Source organism: Cupressus sempervirens, chromosome 2 (genome assembly GCF_028749045.1).
Source record: "Cupressus sempervirens isolate cs-2001-9-10 chromosome 2, ASM2874904v1, whole genome shotgun sequence".
NCBI classification, from domain to species: domain Eukaryota; kingdom Viridiplantae; phylum Streptophyta; class Pinopsida; order Cupressales; family Cupressaceae; genus Cupressus; species Cupressus sempervirens.
Genome location: NC_143119.1, coordinates 737,638,795 through 737,664,416, shown reverse-complemented (window position 1 = coordinate 737,664,416; position 25,622 = coordinate 737,638,795). Strand labels below are relative to the sequence as shown.

The window sequence follows — 25,622 nt, the reverse complement described above, 5'->3', positions numbered from 1 at the left end:
CAGAGGGATTAACTGAACCACTCAAGGGGTGGGTAAAGGCCTTTGATCCTCCTACATTACAGGAAGCGATGAAGAAAGCTCGCAGTATGGAACTTGCAGCTCCAGCAAACCGGTTTAGTTCAAAGAGTTCTTCATCATTTAGAGATAACAAAGGGGAATTCAGCAAGGGTAAAGAGAAGGTTAGTGACTCAAAAGACAAGCTAGCTGCACCTTGGGATAAGAAAACACTTAATGACCTGCGTAGGAAGAAGCTATGCTTCTTTTGCAAAGGTCCCTATGAGTTTGGTCATGATTGCCCTATGAAGCCTAAGGGGAAGGCTAACCGGGTGATGTGGGCTTATTACGAAGGTTCAGATTCAGACATCTCAGAGCACCATGATGAGGATCCTGATGAGGCAGAGGGTGAACAAGAGGTAGATAGTGCTAAGAAAAAAGAGGCTCCAAAGATACATTTACAGGAGGCACGTCTGTCTAGTATTCAAAGAGAGGGATCTTTCAGATTTCAGGGAGTCTTGGCAGGACAAAAGATTATTACTTTGTTGGATACAGGTGCCACGCATAATTTCATTGATGCACGATTTGTGGAGAGGCGTGCACTCATTACTGAGGAGTTCGAGGGACCGAGAGTTAAGGTAGCTGATGGATATACTCTTCGTTGTGATAGGATGGTGCGAGATCTACCTTTGCACTTAAACAACTACGAGTTTAAGGCAGACTATCATGTGGTCAACATTGGTGACATGGACATAGTACTTGGGATGCAATGGCTACATTCTTTGAAGGAGGTTACCCTGAGATTGGAGGATATGGAGATACGATTCGTGGTGGATGGCAGGACTCATGTGCTGAAGGCTATCTGTAATGGTGATGTCAGGACTATCTCATTTAGGCGGTTGGAGAGATTAGCCAAACATAATAATGTAGAGTGGGCGGCAATATGCGGTTTGATGCCTACCCAGAAGGGGCAACATAAGATTGAATATCATCTAGATATTCAAAAATTGAGAATCAAGTATGGGAAGGTATTCAGTGAGATTCCACCAGGCAGGCCACCAGACAGAAGTATTGAGCACATTATCGAGTTGGAGGAAGGTGCTAAGCCTGTCATGATCACACCATACCGGCAGCCAAAATGACTCAAAGATGAGATCGAGAGGACCATCAACGAGTTGCTAGCAATGGGACACATCAGACCAAGTAAGTCACCCTTTGCATCTTCTGTTGTTTTGGTAAAAAAGAAGGATGGTACTCTACGAATGTGTATTGATTACAAGTTGTTGAATAAGAGAACTATAAAGAACAAGTATCTCATCCCACGCATTGATGAGCTGATAGACGAATTGCATGGGGCTTGTTATTTCACAAAAATTGATTTGAGATCAGGCTATCACCAAATCAGAGTTCGAGAGCAAGATATTGAAAAAACAGCTTTTGGATGTCATTACGGGCATTTCGAGTTTGTAGTCATGCCTTTTGGTTTGACTAATGCACCTGCCACTTTTCAGTCCACTATGAACAAGGTCTTCCACCATCAGTTGAGGAAATTTGTGCTAGTGTTCTTTGATGATATTTTGAACTATAGCAGGACATGGCAAGAACATTTAGAGCACTTGGAGACAGTATTAAGCATTTTACAGAGTGAGTCCTTGTATGCCAAGGAGTCCAAATGTGATTTGGGGATGACAGAATTGTTGTATCTTGGACACATCATTAGTGCAGAACAAGTGCGAATGGATCCTGAAAAGATCCGTGCTATTGTTGATTGGCCACCACCAGAGAACCTTATACAGTTAAGAGGGTTCCTTGGTCTATGTGGATTCTATTACAGGTTTGTTAGTGGCTACTCACGACATGCAACGCCCATGACAGATTTGCTGAAGAAAGGGGTATTTGTGTGGACTCGAGAGGCACAGGAGTGTTTTATGCGATTCAAGGAAATAATGACTACATGCCCAGTATTAGCATTACCTGATTTCACAAAGCCATTTGAGCTTCAATGTGATGCTTTTGGAGAGGGAGTTGGTGTTGTACTCATGTAGGGAAAGCATCCTATAGCTTATGAGAGTAGGAAATTTAGAGGGGCTGAGAGATCATTCAGCATATATGATAAGGAGATGTTGGCCATCATGCATGCCTTGGCCAAATTCAGACAGTATTTTGTGGGCAACAAATTTTGTATTAAAACTAATCATAATAGTTTGAAGCACTTTTTGGGACAGCGAGACCTGAATGATCATCAACAGAAGTGGGTGAGTAAGTTATAGGCATATGATTTTGATATCACATATGTTAACGGGACACAAAATATTGTTGCAGATGCTTTATCCCGTAGGCCACACCTCACTTATATGATTCAGATATCAGAGGATTGGCGATACTTGATTGTAGCAGAATATGCCAAAGACACGTGGGCCTCTGCTATAGCGGAGGGGACAACAATTGACACCAAATACACTCTCATAGATGATTTGATCATTTACAAGAACATGATTTACTTAGTCCCAGGATCAAAAGTGAAGCAGTTGATTTTGATAGCATTCCATAATTCACCTACAGCAGGCCATCCTGGGTATTTCAAGACTTACAGGTTAGTACGAGAACGGTTCACTTGGAAGGGACTTAAGGCTGATGTTTTGCCGTATATGCGTGAGTGTCATGTTTGCCAGCAGAACAAACAAGAGCACACTTATCCAGTAGGGCTCCTACAGCCACTTCCTATTCCTGACAGGAAGTGGGAGTGCATCTCTATGGATTTTATTACGGGCTTGCCCAGGGCCCAAGGGCGCGATTGTATCTATGTGGTGGTGGATAGGCCGACAAAATATGCTCACTTCTTCCCTATCGCTACTACATACTCAACAACTCAGGTGGCAGAGGTCTTCTTCAGGGAGATTTTTAGATTACATGGTTTTCCTCGGAGCATTGTGAGTGACAAGGACAGCCGCTTCATGAGTCACTTTTGGCAGGAGATATTTCGGTTGTGTGGCACTGAGCTTACACCTAGTACCAGTTATCACCCACAGACTGATGATCAAAAAGAGATTGTAAACAAATGGGTGGAAGGGTATTTGAAGAATTATGTGGCAGATCAACAGCGAGCTTGGGTTAGATGGATATATCTCTGTGAGTATTGTTACAATACTACATATCATATGACTATACAAATGACACCCTTCATTGCACTTTACGGTTATGAGGCACCTAGTTTCTTAGATTTGTTGTTGGGAGACAGTCGAGTACCCCGTGCAAGTGAACCATAGTTCCAAAAATCGCCATGAAATCGCCGAAATCGCGATAAGATTCATGGCTCCCGATTTTTTTGGAATCGGAAATCGCTGGTGGCGATTTTTTCTTGTGAATCGCCTGAATCGCCAAAATCGGCGATTCATGGCAAAAATCGCCAAAATCGCCATCGTGAATCTCCAGAAATTGGCCGCGGCAGCAAGGATAGAAAGTTCAATTTTTTAAAAAAAACACATGTTTTATTTGCTTTCTAAGTTGACTTTCCTCTTTGTTATAACCCTAAAGAGCCTTCTATTTGCTTAGTATGAGTAGAAGAGAGGAAGAGTGAGAGAGAAGAAGAGAAAAGAGAATCCATAGGTTTTCAACCGGCAAGAAGGAAGAGCACCAAAGAGATCAGAAGTCCATTTGGGGAGGCCATAAATTGCATTGGGAGCATTAAGGAGTCAATATCAACACTCCTCAACTCATTTGCAAGAGGTAAGTGTTGGTTTTTTTTTTGCATGTTAGTGTAGTATGCATTTTTTGTTAAATTTTTTTAGTGTTCATTTGCAAATCTTGAATGTTTTTTATTTTTAGTTTTACTAAATTGCAAACTAGGGTTTGTTGTTTTGTAGTTTTTGTTTATTAGTTGCAAACTTTGATTTTTTACATGAATTTTTTTATTGCAGCAGCCCTTTGCTTTCATTTTCCAATTTCCACAATGCGTAAAAAAGATGAATGCTGGAAATATAATGAAGAGTTTCCTGGGAGAACCAAATATCAAACAAAATGTATATTTTGCAAAGAAAAAATAAATTCGGGAGGTATCTATAGATTGAAATACCACATTGCTGGCATACGTGGCCATGATGTCACAGTTTGCACTCAACAAACCGCTGAGGCAAAACGCTCTTGTTTAGTGGCATTAGAAAAAATTGAACAAGACAAGTTGACTAAGAAAATGCAACTTGAAGGGTTAAGAGGTATTGGCTCCCGTGCTCCCACATCCGCAACCGCATCTACATCTGCAAGTGCATCTGCATCAGCTTCCGCATCCGTAGGTTGTGTTGGGGAGGGTTCTTCTAGGCCTCCTTTTCATCCTAGTGCTAGTGCTCATGTGAGTGTTAGTGGTAGTCGGTCTCATACTGAGACAGAGTCCAACACCAACCTATTGCGGCCTAGAGTGCGGAAAAGCAGAATGGATAGTTACTTTGTGCCCCGCACTACTCCTGGCTCCCAACCCACGCTTGAGGGCATGGGTTTGAACAAGGAGATTCATGATGCTGCCAGAAAAGAGATTTGCAAATTCTGGTACTTTTGCAACATTCCATTTATTGCAGCCAGGTAATTGATTCTTTTTTCTTTGTTATCTTCAAAGTTAAAGTTAAAAGTAAAAGTAAAACTTTAATTATATCTACTTGTTTTATGATTTTAGTTTTTGACATCTAAATTTCTAATCAATATCATTATCTATTTGTGACAGGACTCCTTATTGGCAGAACATAATAGATGCAGTTGCCATTTGTGGTCCGGGGTTTAAAGCCCCAACTGAGGCTGAGTTGAGTGGATACCTCCTGGAGGAAATGGTTGAGGATATGAGGCATGAGCTTGAGGACAACCGAAAGGAGTGGATCGAAAAGGGTTGCACCATCATGACTGATGGTTGGACAGATAGGAGGGGAAGAACACTCCTCAATTTTCTTGTATCCTGTGGAGGTGATTGATCATTCTACTTTCCTACATACATAATTTTGAATCGTGATTGACTATTTCAAATTTTGATTTGTTGATTGCTAATAGTAATTATAATTCATTGTTTTGTTACTTGTAGGATATACCATGTTCCTCAAATCCATTGATGCTTCTGCTCATGTAAAAAACGCCACATACTTATGTGAGGTTATTGAGGAAGTTATAGCAAAGGTGGGGGAACAACATGTGGTGCAAGTGGTGACGAATAATGCAGCAAGTTATGTTGCTGCAGGTAAACTTTTAACTTTTTAAGTTTTGAAAATAAATTTATTTGAATTTTGAACTTTTTCTAATTCTAACTTAGAATTTCTAAGCTTCCTAAGTTCTAACATGTTTGAAATTTGAATTTCTAATTATCTTAAAATTGTTGTAGGCAAACTTTTGATGGAGAGGCACCCCACCATATTTTGGTCCCCTTGTGCAGCACACTGCCTTGACCTCATGTTGGAGGAAATTGGCAAACTTGAGTGGGTCAAGTCATGTGTGGAAAGGGCAAAAAACATATGTAAGTTTATTTATAATCATTCATTTGTCCTTAGCACAATGAGGAAGTACACAGGAGACAAAGAGTTAGCTCGTCCAGGGATCACGAGGTTTGCCTCGAATTTCATCACCTTGCAGTCCTTGTTGACATCAAGGGATGATTTGAGGAGCATGTTTGTTGGGCGGGAGTGGATTTCATCTTCCTATGCTACGACCACTGCAGGGATAGATGTGCTGGATTGCATATTTGATGATGATGGTTTTTGGAAACCTGCTAGAGAAATACTTAAGGTAATTTTATTGCAATTTAACATTTAATATTTTACAGTTTACTATGCTAATTGTTTAATGATTTAGTTTTACCTTATATTATTGAATTATTCTATGTTTAAGTTTTGACTCAAATTTTTGTTTTACTTTATATGTAGGCCACTGAGCCTCTTGTATCTCTCCTACGAACTGCTGATGGGGAGAAGCCCTCTATGGGCTACATATATGAGGGCATGGATAGGGCCAAGGAGGCCATTAGAGCTCAGTATGCAGGAGTGCAGGAGAAGTATGCCCCTATTTGGGACATCATTGATAGGAGATGGCAGAATCAGCTCCACAGACCCATCCATGCAGCAGCTTACTTTTTGAATTCGGCATTTCGTTTCCGTCCTGACTTCAAGGCGGATGAGGAGGTTCTCACCGGATTATATACAGTGATCCAGAGGTTGAGTACTGATGAGGATAGCAGTGCTGCAATTATTGAGCTTGATAAGTTCAATAATAAAGAAGGGCCACTTTTCTCTAGCAGGTTAGCCATAGATGCTCGGGAAACAATACAGCCAGGTAAAAATTAAATAATATATTCAATGTTCATGAATCTAGATTCTAAACTTAAAGTTGATTATGTAATTTTAGAGTTAACTTGTAATTTGTAATTTGTAAATGAGACTAATTATTTTTATTTTCCCTTATTTCAGATAGATGGTGGCAAATGTTTGGGGCCACAACCCCAAAACTTCAAAAAATTGCCATTCGTATTCTGAGTCAGCCAAGCAGCGCTTCTGGATGTGAGCGCAGTTGGTCCATGTTCGAGCACATCCACTCGAAGAGGAGAAACAGGTTGACAGTGCAGAGGTTGAATGATCTTGTCTTCGTTCATTACAACCTCCGTCTTAGGATCAGACAGATTTTGGGCACTGACTCCTCTTCGATCATTTTGGAGGAGATTGATCCAGAATCAGAGTGGCTCACAGAGGTTGTAGATCCAGTCTTCACTGAGGAAGACCGTGCGTGGATTGACCAGGGGGATATAGAGGCTGAGGCAGCTAGAGCACGTTCTTCAGGCATTGGTAGACGCACACGTGCACGCACAGACACAGGCCCTAGCGACATTCGTGAGCCCATCTTATATGCGGGAGATATGGCTCGACAGTCCTCTAGGACCTACATTAGACGCCTTGCTACTAGGCAGACTGGATACTCAGAGGCTGAGGCTGAGGCTGTAGCCGAGCTTGAGGATGATGTTGAGGATGATGATGACTATGAGCCTGAGGCTTGAGCTGGAGCCTTGTTTTTATATTTTGTTTACAGATATTGATACTGAATCATTGATAGACATATGTTTCAAAGTTTCAAACTTTCATGGATCTTCATCTTAGATTCTTACATAAATTTATGATTTGATGTCTTATGGATCATCTTACATACATTCTATGATTTAAATCATTATGATCATTTGATTTCTATTTACTTCAGCTAGCCTACAATTTACATTTTAGAATCTTAGATAACATAGTTACGTATGTGATGGATTTTATGTTTCATGTTTATGTATGTTAAGTTTTAACTTCTATTTGATGATGTTATAGTGTGCTTAAGTTATATTCAATGAAGGGTGCATGAAATAAGTTTTAAATTGTTAAAATCTTTAAATTTAAAGGGTTTTTTCAAATTTGCCGATTCATCGCCGATTCATTGCCGATTCACGATTCGATTCGGCCTTGCCGATTCCGATCCGATTCCGATTCACGTTTCTTTGAAGTGAACTATTATAGGAAAGTAAGGATATAGTTGCTACTCTGAGAGACAACATTGCTAGAGCTCAAAACCAGCAAAGATAGTATGTAGACAAGAAAAGGATTGAGCGTAGTTTTGAGGTAAATGATATGGTTTACCTCACGTTGCAGCCATATAAGCAATCCACTCTCAAGAAGAGTGATACAGAGAAACTCAAGCCACACTATTATGGACCATTCAAGATCATCAAACGAGTTGGTGAGGTGGCTTATGAGTTGGAGCTTCCCACAGATAGTAGAGTGCACAATGTGTTTCATGTATCACGCCTCAAAAAGGCGTTGGGTCAGAATGTGATGCCTTCTGCAGTATTACCTCCCTTGGATGATGAGGGGAAATTGATCCTAGTGCCAGAATCCATTCTGGATAGTAGAGAGAAGCAACTTCGCAAGAGAGTAATTAGAGAGTATCTAGTTAAGTGGAAAGATTTACCTATTGAAGATGCTACTTGTGAGGGAGAAGTGATTTTGCAGCATCCAGCGTTAAGATTGCTTGAGGCCAAGCAATTTTAGGAGGGGTGGACCTGTAATGTCCCATTTTTTTGGAGGAGTTAATTATAAAGTTATCAATTAAAATATATATATGTTACAAGGTAACTTTATAAATTAAATAAAAAAAATCTTCTAGAGGTTGCTGGAAGAAGCGGAGAAAAATTAAAAAGGAGGCCTACCTATTAAGGAAAAAAGAATAAATAGGCATTGAGGGCTCGTTGCTTATCATCAAGTTTTATTATTGAATTTTTGCTGATGTGCGTTGTGGAGCCTAGGGTTTCTGCAAGTAGTCACAATTGGCCATTGAGAACGAAAACTCTCAATTGGTACACAATTTTGAGGGTGTGAAAGATCTCCTGAATTATTGCAATTGTGGGAAGGATATTTCAGTCCTTTCACTTGTGCTTAATTGCTGGTTTGGAGTTTCCAGTAGAGTTACACTTTCACCATATCATTTTCAGCATTCAGTCTCCACCATTTGATCAATCTAGTGGCCTATTGGTACGGGTCATTACAAGTCATGACTCCTTACAAGACGTATATGAGCCGCAAAGATCATAGGACAATGACATCAATTCACAGCATCTCCAAAACCTACATTGGATAAAATACATTGTTTACTATAATATCATTTGCAGAACAATTCATATTCAATTTGTTTCTTCTATTCATTCACAATCTGAAGTGGAAGGAAGGCAGATCGTGATCACGCTGTAAAGCACTGAAAGAGGACATATATTCAGCACAGTAAATATTCAAGTCAGGACATTCTTTGCTATCATTATTATTGTAATTGTTTTATCTATTAGAGATCCACAATCTTAACAAGTATAACATCTACTTATAATGAATTTTTTATGTTTTCATCATAAGCAAGCATGCAAACAACCACCATCATGAGTTTTAAGTCATGGCAGAAATGTAACAAGCACGGATGAAGTACATGCAAGCATGAAAGTGAGCTTTTTGAATGCAAAAGCATGTTGCAAAGTAAGCTTGCTTTCCTTGGTAATTTCTTTTAAAAACAAGGTTTTTAATCTTGATTGCATATGCAAGCAAGATGAAGCACTTGCATATGCAACTTGGAGAATTTAGACGAAAGATATAAGGAGCGCATATTATATACAAAACAAATGCAAATATGAAAATGGAATGAAGAGATTTACAAACAAAAACAAAAGAACACATATATGCAAGAAAGCCCTATGAAATGATAAAGAATCATACCTTTTTCCTGAAGAAGCAAAGGGGAAAAGTCTTTTAATCTCTTGCAAAAACTCTGAAAATGAATCCAAAGATAAGATAAGATAATATTAATGTCGAACAAAAGACCATAAAAGGTCTATTTCTTGAATTTAGAATGATTGCAAAATGTAGATAAATAGGCTTCAAATCTTGGCTCAATCTTTGCAAAATATGAGTCAAAATTCGTAGCTTGTCAAGTGTAGGAAGTTAGACATAAAAATTGCATCATTTTAGCAGCCGTTTTGATCAAGCAATGTGCAATATGCAAGGCAAATTGAAAATGGTGTCCAAAGCATAATATGTAACTATAGAGTTGTATGCAAGCTAGAAATGATAGGCAATTCTTTGGAACTTATCTTGAATCAAAGAGTTGATTTGAGGAAGAGAAATACTCAAATATAAGCCATTTTTGGGGAAAAACGTGCCCTAAATAGGTTGTAGAATGAGAAAATACCTTTTTAAGTTGCACTTTTGAATAGCTAGAATGATCCTTGAATGATTTCATGCAGAAACGACCCAAAGATCTTCAAAATCCATCAAGTATTGACCAAAGTATGAGTGATTCTTTTCTGCAAAATCAAGTTTTTCTCAAAAATGGTCAAATAAAGTGGGCTTTTGCAAGTCAAAAACATGTGTTTTTGCTCTAAAAATTGCCACTTATGCTTGGGTAAACAAAAATGTCTTGTAAAATGAATAAAGACAGTTTAGTGCTCTGAACACATGCTTTTGCTCTCCAAATCCCCACTTTACGAGTTTTTAGTGCAAATGAAAGTAAAGACGTGTTTTTAGAATGCAAAAGCACATTCTTTTAGCTTTATAACTCCCACCATTCTTAGTCTATTGTTAATGAAAGTAATGACGTGTTTTCAAAATAGAAAAAGGTGTGACTTTCACTTCAAAAACTCCCCCATATGCTTTAACATGTCCAAATGCCTCTATTGAAGAAGTGGAGATGGGTTTTTGAGATGCAAAAATGTGTAATTTAAAACACATGTTTTTGGGTTCAAATTCCTCACCTTTATGTATTTTAAACATAACTTGAGTCAAAAAAACACATTAATGGACTTTTAAAGTGCAATAACATGTGCTTTTTGGTTCAAATCACTGCTTAAAAGCATATAGGTGATATAAAAATGTGTTATTGCGTATAAAAAGTCCACCTATATGTATTTAGGACATTTTATTGATAGTGGGTTTTTATTAGGTGTTTTGCATGTTCATATATGCTATGGATGATAAAAACCCCACCTTTATGCATTTAAAATGCCTCTTGTAATTAAATTTAATAAATAATTATATTTTCATAAAACACTAAAAACTATGGCCAAATCAACTCAGAATGAGCTAAAATTTTAAAATGGATGTCAATATCCTATTTAAATATGAAATATAATTTTATTTTGTGCAATTGTCAATAAAAAGTCCACTTTCGAAAGTTTTTTAATCACGTGTTGTCACCCTGAAAACACCCACCTTTTCCTGTCAGCCGACTGGATGGTCCCAGTGGTGTTTCTGTAGCCGACGGAATGATTGTTGTTGGTGTTTTGTATTTTGTAGCTGAGGGTAAATAGTTTGTAGCAGACATAATGTTTGTGGCCGACGGACTCCTTCGGGAAGGTTTGGCAGATAGTATTTATATCCCGTCTGGGATCATTGTAAAGCATCTTCGATTATTATTCATCTTATGAAGCATAATGTATGTCTGGCATATGCGAATATAATTATGCTATTCTATTCCATTGTCTGTATGCATTGATTTCTTTACCAATACGGTAAACATTTGGCGACGCTGCCTTATGAACCTAGAAGGTGGGAGGAATGAAGATTAATGCCAAATTAGCTTAACAAGGATTAGAATAAGTTCAAGGGAAAAGATGGAATCTGTACTGTGCAAGAGAATTTAATTCTGGCACAGCAAGCCGAACGCCAATGGAGATTTCAAAAGATTGCCGACGGAAACAAGAGTGCGGAGGCATTGTTGGAGGAGACTCGACAACGGGTGGAATTGGTGGAAGAAGCACGGGAGGAGTTTTTGAATTTCTGTTCGCCAAGGGAAGAGAATCTAGAGGGAAGAGCATCGACTTGCACGGCTCGGAGTGCTGACAGAGCAAGAGCGTGGAGTGAACTCTTCGTCCGAGATATACTTTCGCAGGGGATAACTTCAGAAAACCCTTCTTCACCAAGGTTTGCAGCAGTTGAGTCTGTCGGTGTGGGATACCAGTCCACCGGTGTAGAAGTGCAGTCCGCTAGTGTGGGAGACCAGTCTGTCGGTGTAGAAGTGCAGTCTGCCAGTGTGGGAGTGCAGTCCGCCAGTGTTGTAGGACCGAGCAACGCTTGCTTACAGACACCAATCGTGATGGTGTTACCAAAAGAGAAATTGCCGAAGTTTGATGGCAATGGTATGGCCGATCCAAACTGACACTGTAAAACATGTGAAACGATTTGGAGGGCAAATGGCATAATTGATGAAGACGATTGGATGAGAATTTTCGGCAACCCTAACGGGCGTGGCAATTGACTGGTTTACTAGTACAGATCCGCAAAAGCTGGACAGTTGGAATAACATTGAAAAAGAGTTTCTGGTTGAATTTCAACTGTTGTGGGACAATAATGAAATTGTAGCATAGATCTTCAATACCAAGCAAGGAAAGAACGAAACTATCCGCGTTTACGCCAAGACATTAAAAGATCCGATAAACAAAATGGAGAATAAGCCGGCGGATGGACTTCAGAAAAGGTGGTTCGTGGAAGGTCTACGCCCTAACCTGCGGAAGAAAATGAAAATTGTGCCGTTGTCATCATACACGAAAGCCTATAACAGAGCATTGAATCTCGAAAGTGAGCACAAGACAAAGAAGAAGAAGAAGACTAGTTCCTCTGATTCTGATGATGACAAGCCTTCTGACGAAGATAGCAGTGACGATGAAGGCAGTAGCAAGAAGGTCCGCGCCCTACAGAAGGATATGATCCACATGATGAAGGAATTTAAAAATATGTAGAAGGAGCCAAAAGGCAGTGAGTTGTGGTGCATGGAGTGTAAGACCGACGGTCATTCTAAAGGATCGTGTCCAAAGAACCAATTCTGTGACATTTGTCAGATCATGGGCCATTCGACAAAAGAGTGCCCCTTTAACATGAAGACAAGAGGATCTTCGCAGGTGCTTCTCACACAGGAGGCTTCCCCGTCGGGTAGTAGCGGAAACACGAATACCGCCGGTGCTACATCCGGAGGATACAGGAATAATCGGCGTGGACAGAACAATAACAACAATAACAATAACAATACGAGCAAAAGCCGAATCCAGTATGATGCAAATGGACGGTCGATTATTCAGTGCCGCGCATGTAACTTGTGGGGGCATTTTGCGCGGGAGTGTCCAACGGCGAATACACCTCAACTATTGTGCCGATGGTGCGGACCCGGCAATCACGACAACTCAAAAGTGTCCAAAATTCGGGGTGAACTTGATCACTGTCGAGGCGGATGAGGAAGAAGTTCTGGCAATTACACAGAAACAAGCAAAAGAATATCTGGACCCCGCTGAAGAAAAGAGGAAATTTGCGGAAGCACGGGCGAAGGTTGAAAAAGTATCCCAAGCAGCAACACCTCCGGACACCGCAGGCACTTCAGCAAGAAATTCCGCGAAACAAAACATAGTACAGAAAATTTTGTAGACAGAGGTACCGGTAAGGATAAATGATTTGCTTCTCACCATGCCTCAACTCCGATCTGCTCTATCAAGTATTACGGCAGTTCTTAACTCACCGGAAGAACCAAGTCGAGGGCAAGAAAAGTCACTGGGAGAACCAAGTCGAGGGAAGGAAAAGGAGATTGTTGTAGGTGGAGAAGATCAGATGTTGCTGGCCCTGACATTCGGACGACACCCTGCAGTCATCGAGATGGGGATCCTTGGACATGTTCTCACGGACACAATAGTTGACGGAGGGTCCGGCGTAAATGTATTGCCGGAAGAAACCTGGAGGAAACTTGGACAGCTGACATTGTGGCCTTTGAGATTTCAGCTGCTGATAGCCGATCAACATGGCATTAAACCGCTGGGTATTCTCATGGCACAGCTAGTAACAATTGGCACTCAGCCGTTCCTAATGGATTTCATGGTAATTCCATTGAAGAGGAAAGGGTACGATGCCATCCTAGGCCGCGGGTGGCTTATCGAAGCAAGAGCTCGACACGATTGGAAGAACACCTTATCACTGGAAAGTAAAGGCCGCCGATTTGTCGTTGATCTGCATACCCAAATGGTAGGGGAAGGGGCCCTGTCATTAGATTCTGAGGGAGAGGAGGATGAAGGTAGACAACGGATGGAACTGGATCGGGAGGGCGTCCTCTGATTGGACGGGGGATCAATGGATGATGACTTGGATTTCGTCAACGGTCTCTACCACTGGCAAATGGAGGACTATGAATTATTTCACAGCTGCAATGTTTTGTCGATTGAGAACGAATATCCGAAGGAGTTTACTGAAGTAAAGGAGGGGGAGGCACCGTTGGATGTTACGCTCGCCCATGCATTCAATGAAGGGGAGACAATCAAGTATAATGAAGCTACGCTGCAAACAATGAATTTGGGGGACGAGGCAGAGCCAAAGAACATACTAGTCGGAGATAACTGGGATCCAGTACTCAAGGCCGCGGCATTCAAGATATTTCTGGAATACAAAGATGTGTTTGCATGGACATACAATGACCTCAAGGGAGTACCGCTGGAATTATGTGTGCACCGCATCCCGCTGATAGGAGTTGTACCTGTACGGAAGCGACCCTATAGGATGAACAAGAACTACGCGGAACGGGTTACAGAGGAAATCAACCGGATGCTGGAAGCCGACATTATCTTCAAGGTGCAGATCAGCGAATGGGTGTCACCGATAGTCATGTCATTAAAGAAGGATACTACTCAGATCCAGATATGCATTGATTTCAGATGCCTCAATGCAGTCACAATCAAGGATCCTTTTCCGATTCCATTCATGGACAGCATTCTGGAGGAGGTCGTGGGACATGAAATTTACTCTTTTATTGACGGGTTCTCCGGATACAATCAGATCTCTATAGCGGAGGAGGATAAGTTGAAGACAACGTTTGTCATCGAAGATGGGTTCTACGCGTACAATTGGATGCCATTTGGGTTGTGTAACGCGTCGGTCACATTCCAGCGAATTATACTGCATATCTTCGACAGGATGTCCGTGGGAAACTTCAAAGCTTTCCTGGATGATTGGTCAATATTTAGCACGGAGGACAGACACCTGGTAGCACTTGGTGAATGCATGGAGAGATGTTGTAGAGCGCGGCTGGCGTTGAATCCTAAGAAGTGTAGATTCATGGTTCTGCATGGAAGATTGTTCGGACACATCATCTGTAAGGGTGGGTTAAAGACAGACCTCGACAAGGTGAGAGTCATTCTTGAAATGCAACCAACTACTAATGTGACGGAGGTAAAGTCTTTTCTTGAGCATATAGGTTATTACAAGAGATTTATTAAAAATTTCGCCAAGGTGTCCCGACCGTTAGACAGGTTAACCTGCAAGAAAGCATCATTTAGATGGGATAAAGAGCATGACGAGGCATTTGAAGGGCTAAAGGTATGACTGGCTATGACACCCATCCTGGCATATTCGGGCTGGAATAAAGAGTTTCATGTTCATGTGGATGCTTCCAACTATGCGATCGGCGCGACCCTGGCACAGACTGGTAATCACTAGGCCCTGTTGTACATGATTAATAAACCAATCATCCAAGGGAGGATCAGCAGATGGCTACTCCTGTTGCAAGAATTTACTTTTAAGATCATTGTCCGACGGGGTAAGAAACATGTTAATGCCGACCACCTATCGCGGATCAAAAAAGGGGAACCAGCGGAGGGTGTGAATGACGACTTCCCTGACGCGCAGCTGTTTCAGATTGGGGTACTGCCAGAATGGTACAGGAGTATCGGCGAGTACCTGTCAACAGGACAGTTTCCCACTAGGATGTCACCAAATGATAGGCGCAAGTTGATAATCAGGAGTAGCACGTTTCAATTGATCAATGGATTGCTCTACAAAATGGGACTGGATCATATTCTTCGGTGGTGTGTGTTGGAAGAGGAGGTACCGCAGGTGTTAAAAGAAGCACATGAGGGTCCCACGGGAGGACACATGGGACCTGACACCACTGCACGGAAGATATTGCTCGCAGGTCTTTGGTGGTCGACAGTGTACAACGATGCGCGGGAATGGGTTGTCGGATGTGACACTTGCCAACGGGCCAGGAAGCAATTGAAGAGAGATTTCATGCCACTTAACCCCTCCCATGTGCAGGAACTTTTTGAGCGATGGGGATTAGATTTCATTGGACCACTGAGGGTGAGCAAGACTTGACGGTGCCGGTACATCATTGTTGCAACGGAGTACTTGACCAAGTGGGTGGAGGCACGTCCGTTACCAGATAACTCGGCCGTTAGCACTGCAAAATTTATTTATGAACAAATCATTACCAGGTATGGAATCCCGTTACAATTAACAAGTGATAGGGGAGGTCATTTTGTTAATCATGTCATCCGCTTGCTCACCACCCAGTTCAAGATTTATCATTCATTGTCAAGTCCGTATTATCCAAGAGCAAATGGACAGGCCGAGGCTACTAATAAAATCTTAGTATCCATCATCTACAAATTCTGCGCGGTTGAAGGTGCTGTTGGGAGGAAAACTTACCCGCCACCTTGTGGGCTTACCGCATGGCGTATAAGGTGACGACAGGGCACACACCATTCCAGTTAATGTTTGGACAGGAAGCGGTAGTCCCAGCGGAATTCATAATCCTGAGTCTGCGAATAGCGTTGGAAAACAAGCTGGATGACGACGGAAGCTTATAAGAGCAGTTAAACAATCTAAATAAGCTGGAGGAGAAGCGATTGCTGGCACAGTGAGCGACGGAAGTGGCACAGAACAGACGCAAGGTCTGGCATGATAAGCATTTGAAACGTAGCAGATTCCAGCTGGGACAATTAGTATTGAAGTATGATGGTCGCAATGAAATCAAGCTGGGAAAATTTAAGGTGCGGTGGGTTGGACCATACCAGATCCGAGAGGTTGGCGACAATGGAGCAATCAAACTATCGACGTTGGACAGACAGGAGGTGCCTCAGTCAGTTAACGGATCTAAATTGAAAATATACCGCGCAAGAAGGGTGTCGTCGCCCAGTACTCACATGAATCCTCCGTCGTCGTCATTAAAGGATTGTGAGGCGGCGACGCCAAATGGAGGTACCTCTGTAATTTAATTTGAAAAAAAAAATTAAAAAAATTTGAAAAATAAAAATAAAAATAAAAATTATAAAAAATAAATATAAAAATATAAAAATAAAAATAAAAATGATATAAAAAAAAAAAGGCTGCAGGAAACTGCCTCGCGGGTAACTCTTTGCGGGAGATTATTCGGCGGCCATTCTCCTGTCTGCTGAAGCAATCCGCGGAGTTGTAAAACAAAATTCGCTCCTTGCTCTCCTCCATTGTATCTGCCGCAAATGGAACACAATTTCCTGGCATTGTTATTTCGCCTGGACGCTCAACCTCACACGGAAAATAGATGCTGAAAGATCGGTGACCAATGAAGGACGAACACTTCCGACGGCGTCTTCTTTTTCTGCGGACTTGCGTTGTTGCAAAGAGAATTTGGAATGTGAGTTCCTGTGTTCGATTCTGAGGAAGTCTTCCGCGGGCGGGTTATTACCGAGATGCTCGTTTTTTGGCTGCCATTTTGCATCCACTCCTTTTTGGAGTCCCGGTGATGAGGAGTTGAGCATGAATAGCCACCAGTTGACAAAGTGACGGCTTCTTTGAAATCGGGGTTAATTTGAGCAGAGGGTGAAGCGGTTGGGGATGAATCGCCCAACGAATGCAGTGAGATCCGTTGCAAAGCTGCATTGAATTCCTCAGTTGCCATTGTAGAAAATTGGATTTTGGTCACTCGAGGCAGCGGCATCGGCTTGTAATGGTATTGTTCAGCATGAATTTGTTGCAGTTCGAATGGAAGATTGGATTAGGAGCATTATTTAAGAGGGCTACAATCCATATCTAGGGTCAGAGGCATCTCTACTTTGCGTGTTCTAACTAATAGTGTGGTGGCCACGAATATAATTGGCCTCAGAGTAAACTTCCGTGAAAGCTTTACTCTCCGCCTCATTTTTTTCCTAGTTCTTCTCTGCGCCCGACTTCTGCTTTGTCGCAGATAGTTTTGGCCTCAGCAAAGACAAAAGAATAGGAAGGGAAGGTTGTTGGTTGGTTGTGTCCCATTTTCGAGCAGTCTTAGAATACACCCACGATTCAAAATTCCTTCCGCGGGAAAGGTGTGCTTGACGGAAAACTTATATAACGGGGAATAAGCCATTGTTGCATGGAATCGGTGGGCAAACGGAAGCCGTGGAAGAGTCAGCTAGCAGCAAATATGGAAAGGAATTCAAGGGTTTTGGCATCGGGGATTCGTGTTGCAGGTCCCTCGGGTTCCAGTAGCAAGAAGCAGAAGACTAAGGAGGAACTCACGTATCTCACCGTCCAGTTCGAGAGTCTTAGTGGAAGCGAATGCCGGAGGTGGTGGCAGGAGACCCCGGAGGCAGACCAAATTAAACAGATTCTGATGCGGGCATAGGTACATTGGGCCATCCAAGTTCCCATCTTCTCCATCCGGTTGTTCGAATCAGTATTGTGCACCATGATAAAGACATATAGCGCCCGGAGCAGAACAAGTACATTCCTGTACAAGAAGCAGCAGATGACGGTGTCCTTTAAACCTAGAGATTTCACTAGGGTTTTTGGCATCCCTGGCCTTGAAGGGAGGAAAGTGGAAATCAAGAACAATAAACTCTTACGGGAACGGAAGGAGCATTGGATAGATCTAATGTGTCGGGATCTTACACCCGTGGAGAGGGATGCAATGGTTCAGGAGTCAAAGTGGAGAGGGCTTGGCGGGGACTTTATTCGGGAGGGTCACTGGTGGTGCATCATGGACGTCATCAAGAGCAGGTTGACAGGTGCCACTCGAGCTTCAGATATAGCTTTGTTGTAGGTTGTGTTTATGAATGGTATCATGCAGGGAGTGGTATATGATTGGGCCTCAGTCTTGGTTGACAAGATGGAGGAATTTATGACCCTTCAGTAGTGAACATTTTTTATGCCGCACCATGCCATCGAGCTGTTTCTGGAGGTTGCAACTAGCCAGATTCCACCGGATGATTTTGAGGCTCCTCCAAGGGGCGAGTTGGCAGACGGGGAGCCTCCTATATTCTATTGGCGACACTTGGATACAGGAGGATCAGCAGCAGGCCACAAGAAAATACTTCGCGGACTGGATGCTTCCGGAGAGACAGATAGCGAACAGGAGGGCACTTCGGTGAGTGACGGGGTTGAGTCCGTGGAAGAAGAGGAGAGCACTTCAGCAGAAGTTGGCAGTAAGGCAGCGGGTAGTGGGCCCACATTCTTTACCCCTCCTTAGCTGTCAACTTCGGCGCACTTGACTACCTTTCCGACAGTCATTCCGCCGTTTGGCCAGCATCATGCCCCAGTTGTAATGACCCCTCCGACGGTGGCATAAGTTGTCCCATGGGCAGTGACGAAGTTGGTCCCACAGACAGCGACAGATGTTGTCCCGTGGACAGTCGTCGAGATATTGCCGATGGTTGTAGCAGAGGTGATTCCAGTTGTACCAGCGGAGCAAGTTTCACAACCAGATGTCGTTACTGTCGCAGTCTCACAGAGAGCACAGTTGCCACCGCTGGAGCTTGAGCCTCAAGTTCAGTTGGATGTCATTGATTGTGATGTAGTTGTCATTGTTTCGTCATCTTTTTTAACAAAGGCCGAGTCAGCCCAACTAGTACCAGAGGAGAATATGGAGCTCGCGCAGTCAAACCAACCGGAGGTGATGGATAGAGCTAGTGTGTTCTTGAGGCAGCAGTTCTGACTCACTCCTGCCGAGTGGAGTCCGTCCATTCAGTCTCCTAGGCATTCAGGAACATCACTGGCAATACCAGAGCCTCAGCTTCAGGAGGAGGGAATGCCACATGCCGTGGTTGCGCCAACAGCAGAGGAGGCGGCACCAGATGTGGGCATGGCTTCCGCTAATGAGGAGGAGAAGAGTGATGCGGAATGGTCATTGGAGGACTTCGCCAAGGAGGATTACAGGTCGGATGAGGATAGGTGCCGGGATTACCTCAGGACTATGAAGTCTGCGTTGAAGAAGGGACACGATGTGGCAATTCAGGCTCTGACTCGGCGGAGAGTGGCATTTGATCAGAGCATATATCCGTGGGATCTGTCCTCAACGATTTCAAACTTGTTTTGTAGACAAAGGTTGGCCGGCGGTGGAGACAGCTAAGATGTTGGCAGATTGGGCTACTGAGCCAGAGTTGGGACCCAGTGACACCCCTTTGATGAAGTTGGCACATGAGATTGTGGGATTGTCCAAGGATGTTTACTATGCTCGTTGGCATGCGGAGGCGGACAGGGTTGTAGCAGAGAGATCATTGGCAGCTGAGAGAGAGGCTAGAGAGAAGCTAGCCGTCGACTTGGCCGACCAGCAGGCAGCATGAGCCGCAGAGCGGGCGGCACTACTGGCAGATATGGCAATAGTGGTGCAGGAGAGGGACATGGCTAGGCAACGTACAGAAGCGGCTTTCCGAGATAAGGATGCGGCTGAGCACGAGATGCAGTTAGCTAGGAGGCAGGCTATGGATGCTGCACTTCTTCTAAAGGAGGCCATCAAGGTTAATTCTCAGATTCAGACAGATCTCCGCATCAGGACAGAGCAGGTGTATGAGTTACGTCGCCAGCAGCACTCTTCTGGGATGACCCCTTCTCTCTAGTATTTCTTTTGTTGTCTGTAAGTTGTCTCCTAATTTTGTTAGTCGTCAGGAGATGACTTTTCTTTTTGGGGGGATGGTGTCAGCTGACTAGATGGTCCCGACGATGTTTCTGTAGCCGATGGAATGATTGTCGTCGGTGTTTTGTATTTTGTAGCCGACAGGTAAATAGTTTGTAGCGGACATAATGTTTGTGGCTGACGGACTCCTTCGGGAAGGTTCGGCGGATAGTATTTATATCCTGTCTGGGATCATTGTAAAGCATCTTCGATTATTATTCATCTTATGAAGCATAATATATGTTTGGCATATGTGAATATAATTCTGCTATTCTGTTCCATTGTCTGTATGCGTTGATTTCTTTACCTGTACAGTAAACATTTCCTTCATAACTTGAATTGGACACCTCCGTTTGAGGGCTAAGTTAGCTTGAAATGAGTGGGATACCAAGGGCTATTATAATAAGGCAAAATCAAGACTCAAAACTATTTACAACAAAAAGAAAAACACATGAAAGACATGAAAGTTTACCAAAAATCAAGTGATTGCAGTCAAAGAAGAAAAAGCTCTCTCTCTCTCACAACCATTTGAGGATTAAAATTGGTGGAAACTTCCAAAAGAAACACACGAATAAAGTTACAGAACACAATTCAGGGATAATGAATTGCCTTAATGATGCTTTACGAATATGTTAAAACAAAGAGGGTGCACCTACGAATCCTTGATAAAATTGTGTAGGGTTGCCACAGTTGTGTGATGTCAAGATTTGAGGACAATAGTGGGTCAATTTTTCCTCTATGTCCTTGTGTCTCTTCTGCATTTCTAGGCACACGCGATTCCACTTCCCTTCCACCCCTATCATGCATGTTGTGGTAGTATTGATACTTCTTCCAAGAGTTTCTAGTTTTGTTCCCCTATTCTTGGTTCTTCTGAAATATTAAGACTTCCAATACCCCATAGAGCACTTTCAAAGAGGTCTATAGCATCCCCTTTGAGATCTTTATCCTCGTCTCTAACGTCCTCTAAGTATATGGATGGTTCTATTCGTAGGGAGTCACTCTCCCCACTATCTCTGTGGAAACCTTCTAGTACCCACCCGTTGTCTTACCACCCCTATTGTTTGGTTGGTGCCCTACTATAAACATCCGTACGAGTGTCAGTTCATTTGGAAGGACTGCGAGATTTTCCGACAAGATGTTGCAGCCATTGTCATCTCTTGGCTTGATGAATCCACAGAGACCTCCTTACCAAAGTTTTTGCTTCCTCAAATTGTGTTTCATTCCTAGTACACTTTTTTTCTTTATTTGGAAAAACGGGTATTAATCTTGGTTGCGGGTGGTGTGGTGCCTATTCCTGTCATGTGGCTCTTCCTCCCTCTGGTTCCTTTCTTCGTACCATTGAAGTATTTTTCACCTGCGTTGTTCCCTTTCCTTTGCCTCACGTTGTTCTTGAACTTATACCAATGTATGAGCCAACAATCTTGAAAGGCTACCCATAAGATTGTGCAACGGACCATTCACTATGAGTTCCACGTACAATGGTAGGGGAGGGTGCTCTGTCTTGAGCTTCCCGCTGCATGTACTCAACTGACACGCCCCACGCTTGAACCAAATCTTGTGTCAACTGTTCCTCTCAGGTCACTTCCATATTGTCCTTGACGTCACTGTCAGTTACTAGGACTTGTTGGTCAAAGGTACAACCCATTATACTGCCATCCTGCCTATAATACTTCTTTAGACCTCCAAATTTGGACTTAGGCAACGACGCCAAAATATTGGATGCCTACTTCGAAATGGATTGACCAGCACATTGTAATTATAACCATTCAACAATAATAGCAGATATGAATCACAGATGACATCAGAGGAATAATCAGAGATTACAATACATATAATACGAGATTTGGTAGAATGATATGAATTTTCATTAGCATAATAATCTCCAATCCCCAACTACCCCTTATTTGTTCCTGCATGAATACAAATAGACCCGGCGGTTGGTTATGTTTGCCAATCGTCACACCGCATGAAAAGAACCATTTTATAATTCTACCCTTTAATTACCAAAAGTATCATTATGGCATAATAGCCACCTACAAAGATAGTGTGTGTATAAGATAAATAAAATTTATTAAGTCATTCCTCATCAAGAACTAAGTGGCCCTTCTTAAAAGGAGTGCGAATTAGGAATAATAAAGGGAGCCAACCCTCATGAAGAGTTTGGACCATTTAAGGGAGTATTTTACCATGAAGAGACACCACCAAATACAAAGGCGTGAGGAACTTCACAGTGGCATGGAAAATATTAATATATTATTGAGCACAAATTTGAAAAGCGTGAGGAACCATCAGGGATGACTTCATATATTGCAACAGGCTAAAGAAGCCAATTCTGGGAAACCGTTCAGGAATAAGTTCCTCTATCTTATCGATTGGAGCAGATCCAGTTCGCTCATGGATATTGTTATATAGACGTCATTCAGGTACCTCGTTCCATACAAGGATCAGCAATTATTCTTTACAAAGTTATCTACTGATTAGGAACTTAGTCAATTATATTAGAAGGTGCAGTCTATCTGGAGGAATCAAATCAGATTTCCTTAATGACAAAGAATCTGAATTTATAGTAGACATTGTCATTTCAAATATAGGATTACCTCTGCATTTGGTATTTTAGACAATGGAATTAAGAACTGAGTTCAACGTATCTGTAACAGACTAATTGCTGGTCATATCAGACCTTCTGACTTGCCAAGGTATCAGAATATAACATCAAATTTTTTATCAGAATCTCAAACTCAAGCAGAGCATATTAATTCTGGCTTCCTTATTGATACAGGCCAACTTTCATCTATTAATGTAAATGTCATTTGTTAATTGACAATGACTAATCTAAGTCAGACTGGAGCGATCCTTGGTGTGTAGAATACTTTACAAAGAACTGCTCTGGAGGGAAATCATATCAGATAATGTTCTTGTGCAATTAGCAAGCTATGTGGATATTATCATCATCTAAAGGTGCTCATTAACAAGTGTTTGTTAATCTAACTAGATATATACTGGATCATATAAAGGATTGTAGAATTATTATACATCCATCTCTCAATCATACAATTCAAGCCAGACACAATTGACCATTTTGTGCAAACAAGTAGATCAAAAAATCTTTCCAGTAATAGATATATACTGGATCATATAAAGGATTGTAGAATTATTATACATCCATCTCTCAATCATACAATTTCAAGCCAGACACAATTGACCCTTTTGCGCAAACAAGTAGATCAAAAAATCTTTCCAGTAATATCCAAAATCCTAAGAAGATCTACAGCTTATTACAAGTTTTTACAACATCACAAATTTCTCATTTGATAAAATGAAGTAATAGCTCTTTTGTAGTTGGTTAATAAAGAGGTTTTAACTGTTTTGAATTTACCCAGCCTAGCTGTTTAAAGTGTCATTTTTGAGCTCTTAGCATTTAGTTGGAAAGAATGCACTTCTTACTCGGCTCCCGAATCACTCAACATACATTGTCTGCTCGACACTTGAGTGATTCAGCACATGAGTGACTCGGCACTCAGTGTAGACTTGGCATGCTCTATCTTATACATGTTCTGCTCGGCATATGTTACTTGTTTGGCATGAACTAAGTAAATGACTTAAGTGTGTAGACACTCACTAGTCAAAACCAATCAGAGATCATCAAAGCTTACATTTGAAGAGCTTGATTATTAACACTCACATGCCTTTCTCATGCATGCACTTACCACCCAAGATATTACAAACACAACCAACTTGGGATAAAAGGTAAATGCAACTACCTTACATGTTCTCCTTGTTTCAGGTCTCTATTTTGGCTCCGACATGGTGCTGTTATTAGATGTAGTACGGAATCCATTATGAATTTCATAAATTTTTTCAATTTCTTTATACTTTATTTATGATGTTTCCCATGTATAATGTAGCACTCTACTCGATTATGTATTTGTTTTCATGTCAGCAAACCTTGATATCAATCCAAACCATGCTTATGCCACATGCACATTTCTGAATCAAAAAATTTAAGGTTTCAGTCGAAGAATTATCCATTGAAGATTACCGACCTTCCAGTGATACACCAATATTTCTATCCCTTATTCAGCTTTTGCAGCACTAGAAGATCTCAGTAAAATGAAAACCAAGCTGATTCTGTTTGTTGGATTTCGTCATTATGAATAGTGATACTTGTTTTTGTTGATCATATTTTTCTTACTCGTATTTCTTGCTTTGTGTCCAGTCACATTTGTTGGACCATGCATTTGACCAGCTTATAGAGCAGGGTAAGATTCCTCATGTTTCACTCTACAAAGAAAAGATATGTCAAAGCTTACAGTCAGAAGAATATGATAATGTTATCAATTACATAAACACCATGGCCAAAGGATCAATGGAGTTATGTGAAACTGAGTGGACAGAGCTATTCAAGAGCGCCATTCGTATCACAGAAGACAGATTAAGACACTTATCAGATAAGGTGAATGGTTATATAGCAGGTGATGATTTGAGGAGTTGCATCTTCGGTAGTTTGATGAAATCCTTGCATCATTTATGTGGACTGGATACATCATTAGAATCTGAAAAGCTTATCAACAACCTGCGCATGATGAAATATGATGGGCAAACCCATTCATATGTAAACAGTATGTCCCTTTATTCAATAGGGGAAAATGAAAAAGTGACAATTGACATTCGAAAGCGATATATTATGGACAATATTGGAATACAGGAACATGAGCAGAGTTCAAGGCTTGGCATGAAAAATGATATTTTAAACCCTTTTGTAACTGAAAAAAATGTGGATGATCTTGGAGATAGCAAATTACCATCTTCGGATGATATACTGATGGAATGGAGGCAAAATGCCGAGGGAAAGAGTCTTGTAAAGTGTTAGTTTTTATAAATTTAACCCGTTTCTCTCAGGTTCTTTCTTTATTATTAAAAATATTCATATTTGTATATTCATGTCTCTATAGTTTGATTGCATTAAGTGTGGAAAGTCTCCTGGGGTGATCCTTTAAAATTAAGTGCATTGTTGAACTGAATATAAATAGCTCAAATATTGGGGCAATGTATGTCACAATCTTGTTATTTGTGTCCAACCCTGGAATTATAACTGTCAAAGATAATTTTATATTGAATGCACTGAAACATTATTATTAAGATGAAAACAATGTTTGCGGATAAAGTTCCGTCGTTATCTAAATTATGAGAAATAACACAATCAAAACTATGACCAGAATAGACTTAAAAAATGAATGCAAGCAATATTTTTGGGAAGATCGGAGAACCATGCCATATTGAGAGGGAGGGAGATTTTCATCTGTTTACCAACAGGATTTGTATTAGATTTAAAATTGTGTTTCCATCGGTTACGTGATCATGACTAATCGGTACAATTTGTTTGTCGTATATTGATTTTATGTGGATTAGGTTAATGTGACAAGTTGTGAAGGTTCTGCCAGCTGAGTATT

The 25,622-nt window shown here is 41.4% G+C and overlaps 2 protein-coding genes across 2 annotated transcripts in view; both read left to right on the top strand.

Moving 5' to 3' along the window:
• LOC149575494 (uncharacterized) overlaps nucleotides 1-25,109 on the top strand; it is a 233,461-nt gene extending 208,352 nt beyond the window's left edge. Inside the window, exon 9 of the mRNA XM_089815232.1 lies at nucleotides 24,389-25,109. Within this exon, the coding sequence (XP_089671358.1) occupies nucleotides 24,389-25,042 (654 nt within the window). The 3' untranslated portion in view covers nucleotides 25,043-25,109. The remainder of the gene's footprint in view (nucleotides 1-24,388) is intronic.
• On the top strand, nucleotides 4,724-7,197 carry LOC149575495 (uncharacterized). Its single transcript, XM_089815233.1, has 5 exons — nucleotides 4,724-4,938; nucleotides 5,054-5,206; nucleotides 5,348-5,748; nucleotides 5,886-6,291; nucleotides 6,426-7,197. The coding sequence occupies exons 1-5, from the start codon at nucleotides 4,806-4,808 to the stop codon at nucleotides 7,004-7,006; spliced, it is 1,674 nt and encodes a 557-aa protein (XP_089671359.1). The 5' UTR covers nucleotides 4,724-4,805; the 3' UTR covers nucleotides 7,007-7,197.
• Nucleotides 25,110-25,622: the final 513 nt, after the last annotated feature.